The sequence below is a fragment of the Borostomias antarcticus genome, assembly GCF_949987555.1.
Source record: "Borostomias antarcticus genome assembly, chromosome: 19".
NCBI classification, from domain to species: domain Eukaryota; kingdom Metazoa; phylum Chordata; class Actinopteri; order Stomiiformes; family Stomiidae; genus Borostomias; species Borostomias antarcticus.
In genome coordinates this window covers 6,797,819-6,809,165 of record NC_140252.1, presented here as the reverse complement: position 1 = coordinate 6,809,165, position 11,347 = coordinate 6,797,819, and the positions used below count along the sequence as shown (strand labels likewise).

The following is an 11,347-nucleotide window of genomic DNA, read 5'->3' as shown; positions in this document are numbered from 1 at the left end:
CTAAGAAACTGAAAAGGCATCAGCAGGAAATGGATGAGGGGCCTACATATGGAGCAGGCATGGAAAACTAGGCTGTAGACAGGCATGGTCAACTAGGCTGTGTTAGACATACAACAAACTAGGTTGGCAGTTCTACTGGTGGCAGTGTGTGTGAGAGAGACTGGTTCTATTCAGTTCATAAATGCTGTGTTATTGTCATCAGTTTTTATGTTTTAGATGTTCAATATTGTTGTTTCAAATTATTTGATTAGATATTGTGTCTGTAAATAGTGCTTTCCAACAAAATGTATGGAATTTTACAATACATATTTTAAAAGCCTGTTTTCTCTAAATGAGTTTTTTCTCATACTCTGAGATCGAAATCTCCACTTCAGCAGCACTTACATACACCAAACGTTCCAGTTGTACTCCCATCTATGTTCTGAAGGCTTTTACAGAGGGGTTTGTTCATATGTCATTCAAAGCCTGAATTATATAACATTTTATTCCTAAAAACATGGCGAAAATAGATTATGGCTGTTGAACTATTTTCTGCTTTATGGAGTGATAAAAAGAGATATCAAAAATCCCCTCTGTAAAAGCCTTTGACTCTAATATGTCAACAAAATGAAACAATAATTTTTAATCTGGCTTTATCCAAACTTCAGATTTCTGTTCTGGAAAGTTATGCAAATTAGCGCATATTTGATAAGATAATGCCTAATTTGCATATTTAAACATAACATTTCATAAAACTTGTAATACAAAAAAACATTGTCTTATCATAAGTAATCAACTGGGTAATTATCATGGTGATACCTATTAAATCTTTTTTTTTAGCCTATTCACCTGGGGTGTCTCGCCTTAAGAACAGGCTGTAAACCCCTCACACGTCATTGTACATTGTACTCCTTAGCAAACTGGTCATCATTATCCATGCGCAGAACCACACATTGGTATCTTTTCATCTAACTGTGCAAATCCATCCTCGGACGCTACTCCCGTCATATATATCCACGTATATGATACTGAAACAGCCAGATCGGCGTCTCCGCTCCCTGGACTATATAATTTTGCTCTCGGTCCGAACTGAACTCTGTAAAAAGGCCATCTCCTACTCCGCCCTCGCAGCCTGGAATATGCTACAGCAGGAACTGGAGCTGTCCAGCCTGATTCCCCGAGTGAATTTTAAACAACTTGTAGGAAAACTGGAGAGAGAGTCTGGCGGTTTGCACGTGTAGGCTACCTGATCGGATTTTATTCTGTCTTTCATTTTTGCACTTCTGCATCGACCATTTTAAAGTTTTGTGTTTTATTTTTGTCTTTTGTAAGTCTTGTCTGTCTGTAACTTTTTGTTATCCTGCTGTCTACCCTGAACAGGTCTCTTGTAGGCTAAATGAATAAAGGTTAATACATAAAATAAATAATCTTTCAAGCTTTTCTATGACATTCACATCATACAACTTTATCTATAAGCATGATTGACTAACCTTGTAGGCTACCTGTACCTATATAGGCTAGTGTTGCTATCCTCTCGAGTGGTTGACCAGTATTGAGATCAAATGTTTCACTTACAGAATATTTAATAGTAGGCTTATTAATTGCTTGACTAGAGTTGACCATTGCCTCCTAGATTATGCATTATGGTTGATAGTGCTGGGTGGCTATTGGGTTTCGATTGATTGTTATGATTAATTTGTTATTTTTGCTCCACAATGGTTTACTTTTGGGTAGTTGACGGTATTCTTAAAGTTTGATAAACATGTTATCATTGCAGATTTTTCAAGATTAAGGATCCTCCTCACTGGGGGAGAATTAAAGGATGTAGCCTAGGCTACTACTGATGGGAAAAGAGAAGGTCAAAACTCCACCAGAACCAATAAAATCAGAGCCCAACATTACTTGATATGGTTCTACCCATTGGTAGTGGATGAGGTGCACTAATCCCCTTCATTTGAACATTTCTCAGACAATGAGATATGTGGCCATTCAGTAGTAATTCTGGCTTGTTTTTGCACCTTTCAGGTGCTTCTCCCACTGTCATCTCAGGGAGCACCTCTGTATGAAACACTCGGTACCTACCGCTCTACATTAGGCTAATGCATTTTTTAATTGAAACGAGGACCGGAAAAGGCCGTCAGTGGGGTTGATAGACTCCCTTTAATGAGTGAAGGTTCTGAGGGAGATCCTGGATGGCCAGTAGAGTGCAAACAGCGCCAACGCAATGATCAGACGGATTGGTTTTGGGGGTAGTCTACACTCTAGATTTCAGCACCCATGAGCTGGTAATTTATAACTTGCTATATTCTGATCGTGTGCCTGTGAGACGCGAATATGATATTTACTGAACATTAAGCATGCTGCCCTGATGATAGCCTACACATCACAATAATAAAGCATCTTAGACATAGAACACTTTAATGTGCCGTATAACAAACTGCCTGCTTGCATCTTACTAAGAATCATTTCTTCATCGTCATTATTTTTCGAGGTAGGCTTCTTCAACTGCAATACAGCGCCCCGTCTGGTCGGAAATCCTCGAAACTACCTCGAAAAATAATGACGATGCCACAAAAACCGGCTAAAAAGATCACTTAACGGTAGCGCCGAGCTTTCAAAACCCATCGTTTCTTAGAATAGGCGTTTCTGCTTTGGTGAGTGGCTTTGAAATGTTTATTTGACACTTTTAAATATGAGCGCCACGCGCCACCAACTTTTAAAAGTCAAAATGTTCTATGTTGGTAGAAAGGACTGTGGTAGCAGATGCTACGTCATCAGCGCACTCACAGTTCCTGAGAAGGACAGCCTCGTCGCTCTAGCGCTCTCTATTTAGCCTATGCTGCTCCAGTGGCTACAGAAATGACAAAAAATAACATACACTCAAGTCCCAAATTCTACATTTACTTGTCATTTAATTCATAATGACTACAATTTAAAACAAGGACACCTGTACAAGAACATATCATACTAGTCAAGTGCCCACAAAATAGCCTACAAACTATTTACATCAGACAGGCAGGAAAAACGTAATAAAATATGAAATTTAAATTATCAAAACAGCACCACTATTTTCATCTACTGAGTATGAAACAACATCAAACGTTTTGCAAAAGGTTTAGCGTCACATCAAATAACAAATAGCGTCTTTACAGCAAGCTTTGCGCACATCATGACGCATGGCTGAGAATGTCTGAGAGTTCTTTGATATACTCAATGGTGTATTTGAGAGTTTGGATTTTGGTCAGCGGCTGTCCTCTTTTGCTGTAATCCGGGGGCAGGTAATCGCGGAGATGGTGCAAAGCCTCTGCTAGACTTCTCATCCTCATCTTCTCCCTCTCGCTCGCCTTCATGCGCCTCTTGGTTGACATTTTTGGTTTGGTCTGCTTCTGCGATGCGCACAGGGTCGGGCTGTCTCCCGGTAGGCCGTAGTTGAAATTCTCAAACCCTTGATGCCCACTTGAGCTGGAAGTTGTCTCTGGCGATGAGCACATCGAGTCGAATGACGACTCGGGTGAGGTGGACTGAAGCGAGTCTTGCCCGCATCCAAAATCTCTATCGTGGGCCTTCCAGTCACCCCAGATGGAAAGCATTTTGGCTGTGACAACTCCAATGTCACAATCCAGGTTAGTAATATCCTCAGACAGGGTCTCCATGCGTGATGGCGCTGGGTGGATGAATAATAAATTCTGAGAATCGGTTTGGTCAACCGTGTGTCTTATACGGACGCAGCTCTCCTGCATTTTATGAGTTCACAGCTGAGGCGAAAAGTTCAAAGAACTCAAGTGCCAAACTGTGACCTTCCCGAAGGACATGCCGTTCGTTGTCACCGAGGTGCGAATAAGGCCAAATAGACTGATAATGTGTAACAGAAAGAAAAATAATTGGATTCTCTTTTGTGGGAAATGGCTCTTAAGGACGGCATGACAACAATTATCAGTTTGATGTGATTTGTCTAATGATGAAAGGAGGCCGTTACACCTGGGCTTTTCACGGGTCGTTGACAGATTAGGCCGCGTGTGTCTTTCGTCTGGACGGTAAAAAAGGCTTGTCTGAGACAGGAATATTACGGAACAGAAAATAAAACGTTCCTAAACAACATGAAGCTTCTGATGTAAGAAAATGCATAAATGTGGACGGCAGTGAGCCAAAAGCCCCCAAACTTGACAACGTGTACGTAAAGGCACTTTTACGCACATAACTTGACTGTGAATGAGATAAGTTTGTCTTTTATGCTTTTCAATCTTTAAAGATCTCGCATTTTGTTATTTCGCCTCAAATTCAAAGGCCACAAGGTGGTTAGCAGGACGCGCCTTCATGGATGTCATTACGCACACGAGCAAGGAGGATGCAGCTGTCAGCGGGCCCCCGCCAGACACACTAACCTGACAGGCCTTTCATGTCTGGGAAGGTGTGCAACGCGTCACTACTGATCAAGGGGGATCAACACGGAGCGGGTCGTAAAATCACGCTCAACTGTTGGCAAGCCAAGGAGGACCTCTGCGCCCTAGTTAGTAGCGTACCCTACCCTACAGTTTAATGTTAAAAAATCTTTTACCAGCTTATATGAGCATTTTGGAAATATGTGGCATGTTTGCAAATATGTAGATAATAAAAATATTACCGTTTAATAAACAAAATACTCAATCACAAATCTCTCATCAGAATAATTCTTTTTTTCATAACACAACACATTATAAATAATTTTCTGCTTTCGTTTGAAAAAGATAAATGCATGCAGTACATGAAAAGTAGTATATTTAAGTCCTTCATCTATATCCCCTCTAGAACACTCACTTCATGAACTTCAGCCTCAGCCTCTCAGCCAATGGCTGGGGGCTCTCACTGCAAAACACAGAGTCGTCGCTATCGGAAATGGTCACTGGTGAACCAGGGGTTAGGATGAACAGGTCATCATCAACAATGGTAACTGGTGGCAGTGGTGCAACATCCTGGTGCTTCACCTTATCAGGCACAAAACTACCCAGAATCTGCGCACCCACACTGGCAGAAAATGCCTTAGGCCTCAGAGGCTGTGCTGTGTCCAAGGGTGCCTTTGTTGTGCTTGGTTTGGAGATGGGTTTCAGTGAGTAGTGAGGCTTGCTTTTGGGCTTTGCTTTGGCCCTCTTCTGTTTTCCCCGATGGCGGTTTTCCAGATCACTGTCCTCGCTCGAAGAACACACGCTGGTGCAAACGCTCTTCTTGGCGGTGAGATGTAACTTCCTGTTCCCGTCGTCCTCAACGGGCTCGGTATGGCGCCGCCGTGGTGGCGCAAAGGTCGACGAAATCGCCGTCTTGACAAATGTGTACTTGTGTTGAGGTTCTGGCTCACCTGCACCGTTCTCTTTAGCCGTTTGGGTTTGTGGTGCTGGAGGACTTTGTGTGTGTATTGGGAGCTTCAGGGTGTGTGTTGAGGGCTTTAGGGTGTGTGTTGAGGGCTTCAGGGTGTGTGTTGAGGGCTTCAGGGTGTGTGTTGAGGGCTTCAGGGTGTGTGATGGGGGCTTTAGGGTGTGTGTTGAGGGCTTTTGGGCCTGTGTTGCATGCTTTTGGGTTTGGATTGCAGGCATTGAGCCTGGTTTTGAGTCTGCACTCCGGCCCTTATCAACCAGTGGTGCGATCTTACCACCCACCTGATGATTAACCCCCTGACTGTGAGAAGAAATGGAATTCACTGGGTTTGACTCACAAGAGTTCACACATTTTGTGACATTGTCGTTGTGCGCCTCAGAACGCTTTACAGACTCGAGCGTGTTCCTCAAAAGAAGCCTGTCCCGCAAAGAACAGTCTGAGAGACTAGGCTTGGAGGCGGTCAGCCCAGCTGGTCTGAGATCAGCCGAGGAGACCAGTTTTGTGTCTTTTCCCCTTTCCTCAACACTATAACCTGAAGTTCTAACAGGCTCAGGATCAGCGGTGCGGGCGCCGGCCGGTATGGGCGGGGAGGAGGTGAATGATGGAGCCTCCCAGTCAATGTCACTCAGGTGCAGCATCTCCATCACCATGGAGACGGACGGAGAAGCGGACGTTTCCAGACAGGGAGGAGATGGGGGGTGAACCACCTCCTTTTTTGGTGTCCTGGTGCCTGCTTCACCGGGGCTCATGCGGTGCCCCGATGACGCAGCAGGCTCAGGAACTGTCTCTGGTTGTCTGTGGTCGGCGATGAGAGCTTTAGGTGTCTTTGTGGTGGGTTGCTGGGTGCCCGTGTCGGCAGAGGAGCTCTTCAGAGACATCTGGGACAGGAGGTCAGAAACTCCATCGCAGGGATCCACTGGCTTCTCCTTCTTACTCGTCAGTTTCTTCTCTGGAAGGAGACAAAAGGGGAGGAAAATTACAAGTCATCACAATAAATAACAAAATGGACAAAAAGTAGTTAGCCTGTCTTCCACTAAATCAAAAGATCCCATGGACAAACACAACATACAACTACTACAGCAAAGTAGAACACTGCCCCTCACTGCCAGACTGTCTTTTCAAGTCCAAGTGCCCCTTAAAAGTATCTGTAGTAGCCCCCCCTAGCCCCCCCCCCCAACCCCCCACGACACTTCAGGAAGCTCTGCCCCACAGCAGGGCCCTACAGGGGGCACCAGCCCCAACCTGTCTGAGGTGATAGCAGCTCCTGTGTGACAGACACCTCTGGTGCATCAAAGCCTTAGAGCTGCCAAACCCTGCATCTTCAGGTGTCAGAGGCCCTATAAGAGAGACCCTGAAAAACATCGCAAAGCTCCAGGTGCCTTTGATAAAGACAGACACCCCAGTTGGACTTGGTGTGCGGCAGGCGTTCGGCCAGTAAAGTTTGGGGGCTTCCTGGTTCTCTCGTTGATGGACAGATCAATTCAGTAAAAATATATAACTGATGCACAGTGAGCTTACTTAGCATTCGTCTTGAAGCATTATCAGCCGTCCCCTTCTTACTCACCAAAGGTTAGTTATTACCAGTTATGAAAAAGGGTAACCGAAGCCTTACTCTTGGTCTTGTTCTCCTGCGCCAGGGCCTTCTCTCTCAGGTAGAGCTCCACCACCTCTGGGTAGGCCTGGCGGAACAGGGCCTCCTCCTCCACCGTCCTCACCTCCTCCTGGCTCTCAGCCAGCTGCTCCTCTGGAAACACATAGTGATCTGAGGGGAGTGCCACAGGGAAAAATGCACCCAAAAACAACAACAACAAATAAACATTACTGTTAACAAGAGTAACCAAGTATAAACGAGCATTGACAGCATTTTCTACAGTTGAAAAGTTGCATTCAAACATTCCTGTACACTGTAGATTGCCTGCAGAGCTAAACTACAGAAAAGCACGTATTTTCTCTTTCACCCCGCCCTCTAACCATCATGTACTATTCTTGAGATAATATCAAACAAGTTGTGTGGGATTCCTTCAGGACAGGGAGGGGGGGGTTATGACAGTTTCCCGGCCTGTGGAGGAAGCCGATTTAGCACCTGGTGGTGTTGGGGCTCATCTGTCACCTCTGCTCCTCTCTGAACCCCACCTCACAACAAGTCTCTAACAGACAGCACGGCCGTGAGCAGACCCTGTTCACGGGGATTGTGGGACCCTGCATGGGTCACTCACAACCCTGTCAGCTTCAAAAGGGCTCGTTCTACCACTGGTCCAGAGTTATGAGGATCTCTCCAGATGAATAACTACATAACCGTGAGTGAGTGGAGCTTTTTGGGGAAATTGAACCATCCCTTTAATTGAGGCTACTGTGAATAATAAAACCTCTTTATATACGGTATTAAACACTTTACAAAAACTATATAAACAATATTAGTAACCCATACTTCTGCCTGGCAGAGCTTTAAAATAGGAATGAGAGTACAGTATGTTCAATGGATCAAGCTGACCTGGTTTACTCCAGATGACTTCATAGCAGGCGACTGCGTTCCTCACTCTTGGTTTCCAGATCCTGTTCATAGAACAGGGAATTGAAATTACAATGAAGTTATACTTTATTTCATGATATAATTTCACATTTTGATCATTCTGCTACACCACTATGCTGAACAATGTCAATTTGTGCCGCTCAAAGAGAGACATGTTGAGTAAACCCAGCCTTACCTCAGTGGTTTAATCTGTGATGATGTCTCTCTGCCATGCTTTCTGTTCATCAACTCTGTGTATGTCATCAGGACAAGGACCTTCTCACTTGTGTAGTGCTTAGGCCACTCCATTTTATCATATGCAAAGTTCTGGAAAACAGAGTGGGGGAAACCTATAACTGTAAAGTTCTAAAACATTACTTTGCTTATCTTGAAAACACAAAGTAGTGAATCTTATGAATGGTTTAATGTATATCAAATCAATAGATCAATTATGTACCTGCATCGACAAAATGTTTGGTTTCCTCCTTTTGAAATTGTGAACAGGCCTGTCCTTGTCCACCATAAATTCATTAATTATCTGCAAATTACAACAAAACAGGAAATTATCTATCAGAGACCCACTTCTTGTTGTTCCAGATTCAGTGATGGAGAGATCACGGTTTTCACTTTACCTCAGTGAAAGGGAATTGGTCATTTGCCAGTGTTTTCCTAAGAAGAAATTAAGAATATAAGAAATTTAGAACGTAAGAACACAAAATTTGTGTGTGTGCTCCTTTTCAATTACACTTTAAAATGAATACCGGTGTGTTTGTACATTATGTGCATTAGTGGGAAATGTGGGCTTACTTCCTGATGCTGGCCTCAACTGAAGAGGCCTGGTGAGTCTGCTCGTAGCGGTGCCATTCACAGGGGCAGAGGTAGTCGTAGTCCTGAGGCTCACAGAAGTGCTTACTGCCACATAGCACACAGCCAGTACGTTCATGGGCCTTAGCCGAGCCTAGGGGATAGAGAGGGAGGGAGAGGGAGAGAAATATTAAGACACGAGAAAAGAGAAGTAAAATATATTTCAATTGAAAATACACACTCAAAAAGCTGGCACCATTTAATGGAGGCCACAACACTGAAAACATATTTGCAGAGTAAAGCCTCTCACATACAGTTGTCTTTAACAGCAAAGCGGTGGTTTTAACCGAGCACATGCAAGTCCAAGACCCCCCCCCCCCCTGTGTTTCACACCTCTTATCAGCACCCGAGGAGACGTGAGAGGAGGCGAGGGCCAGACTCACCGGGATGGTGACACACGTTACAGTGGGAAACCTTCTTCTTCCCGACCCGCTCTGAAACACCAACACCCTCCTCCCTCCACCGGCTGAACCTGCCATGGTCAAAGACACAGATACCATTGATCCCTTCTGTAGGTAATATGATGTAGCACATTAATGGTACGCAAATGTCTTGAGCGAAGGGGGTGGGGATGATATAGGTTATTTTCAGAAAATGCTGCATTTACCTTTGTAGAAGTGTTTGTCCTTTCAATGTCTGTATAAGCTTCAGAGCTTGTTCTTTACCAACACCCGGTATACCCTTATGGAGGTAAAAAAGTCTTACATAAATATATATTCTATAATCAATAGTCTGTGTTTATTTCATCAATTTGCAACAATAATTCAAACTGAATGCCAGAAGTTAGTCATCCCTCATTTCTGTACATTTGAACAGACGTCTGTTTGAACTAAATACCTTAGGAATGTAATCACAGCCCAGGAGGATAGCCAGACCAACAAGGGTCTCCCTCTCCAGGTGCAGCTCTGTCCTGACACGGGACGTCTTGTAACAGTCCACCTGAGGGTCCTGAGGAGAAAGAGGGAATGAGCAACGATACAAGCCTCTGAGCTTATAACAAAGCTGCAGTAGAACTAGAGCCAGCTCCCTGTGTGGGGGTGCTAGAGACACAGGGTTGGGACTGGGGTGTGCAGGGGGAGAACCCGGTCCTGGAATGCATCGAACAGCCCCCCACAGGCTGCGACCAGAGGAGGGCGCCACAGAACCGCCCAAACACAAACACCTCCATTCATTTTTTTGGACTCATTCATTGTCATGGAGGGACTGCCATACCTCAAAGTGGGAAGGTCACAGAGACCCGGGGTTTGGACTGGCATAAAGCTCTCGACCAGCAATACAATGTCATGCTCGCACTATATGATGTTACCCTGGTGTTGAGGTTGAAGTTCCTGTAGACAGTCTGGGCTCCGTAGAGGAAGGCGTCTCCGTCATTGGTGATGCAGCCGTCCACCAGGCCCTGGGAGTCCAGGTAGGCGCACATGGCCTCGGCCTCCCCCACAGCCCTCACCCAGGGGACGCCCAGGCAGTCCAGCATCTCGGCACACTGCGGGGGAGAGACAGAGGGACAGAGGGGGTCATCATACTCAACTGGCTCTCACTCACTCACACACAAACACTCATTCACTTGCTCACACACACACACACCATCTCACCATCTATTGCTTTTATCAGTTCTGGATTTTGCTGATGCACATTGGAGAGGGAGAGCCAACAAACCTCTCTTAGCACAGCATTGAAGCGCCCCCTGTTGGTGCTTTTCGTGGTCCTTGTTTTAGGGACACCCTCCTTTTTGGAAAATCTCATCTCTGTCCTCTGGTTCATGGTCTCCGCTTTGATTTTGGGAGCCTCTCCCTCCATGACGAACACAAGCTTCACTCCCATCAGTGTGAGAGAGGACACTCTGAAAAACAAGTTCCTGGACGACAGTAATCGTGTATTGCATCAGTACCACTGCAGATCATCTGAACGTATTACCCTCTTTCCAAAATTACGAACAGACTGTAGCAATGCATTGACTACAAACTGATTAACGTTATTCCATTACCTTAGGTGAGGTTTAGTTACTTTCCCTATCATTCCTTGTACGTGTTGTGCCTCACACACCCACAAGCTTAGGTCGACCGCCAGGGTCTTTCCCGTGAGGCTGTACAGCGGCACCGACTCACGGACAGGCCCAAGAATGGACCACAGGTCGTGCACACCCATCACGTGGCCAAGCTTCAAACACAGTACCGAAAGAACTGGATAACGTTGAGACTTTCACGATAGAAAAGAGGCACAGCTAACGTTAGCTAGTCAAATAACTGCATGCAATGTAAAACAAAAACTGTAGATATTACTGACCACGAAGTATACTACTCTTACTTCACGTTGGTATACACAATTCACATATTTTCTTACTTAACAAGCTAGAGCTGCATGACACGAGCGTTTGTTGCCGTCTCCCGTTGTTTCCCTTTTCAAATTCAGCGCTCAGCGGACTTCCTGCACATTTCCGGAGTCCCAGGACGACGCTTTCCTGTTATTCAAATATATATATATATTTTTTTTTAATATATATATTTACCCACGTTTATACATTCTCATATTTATTGAGTGAGATTTGTCTGTGATATTAAATTAAAGTATTTTCTGAGACTTGTGAAAAACACAAGCCTTTCTCATGGGCATGGGTCTCATTAGCATAATGCGTGTCACCACCAGCCAATG

The 11,347-nt window shown here is 44.8% G+C and overlaps 2 protein-coding genes across 2 annotated transcripts; both read right to left on the bottom strand.

The window, feature by feature from the left end:
• Positions 1–3,146: 3,146 nt before the first annotated feature.
• On the bottom strand, positions 3,147–3,632 carry msgn1 (mesogenin 1; the record flags this gene model as incomplete). Its single annotated transcript, XM_084453945.1, has 1 exon — positions 3,147–3,632. One exon carries the CDS (start codon positions 3,630–3,632, stop codon positions 3,147–3,149), a length of 486 nt encoding a protein of 161 aa, XP_084310071.1.
• A 1,137-nt stretch (positions 3,633–4,769) lies between these two features.
• Positions 4,770–10,843, bottom strand: gen1 (GEN1 Holliday junction 5' flap endonuclease; the record flags this gene model as incomplete). The annotated part of the gene is made up of 14 exons (XM_084453944.1): positions 4,770–5,344; positions 5,663–6,274; positions 6,938–7,087; positions 7,817–7,878; positions 8,031–8,161; positions 8,292–8,372; positions 8,467–8,503; positions 8,642–8,792; positions 9,082–9,170; positions 9,306–9,379; positions 9,536–9,646; positions 10,005–10,181; positions 10,355–10,553; positions 10,683–10,843. The coding sequence occupies 14 exons, from the start codon at positions 10,841–10,843 to the stop codon at positions 4,770–4,772; spliced, it is 2,610 nt and encodes an 869-aa protein (XP_084310070.1).
• Positions 10,844–11,347: the final 504 nt, after the last annotated feature.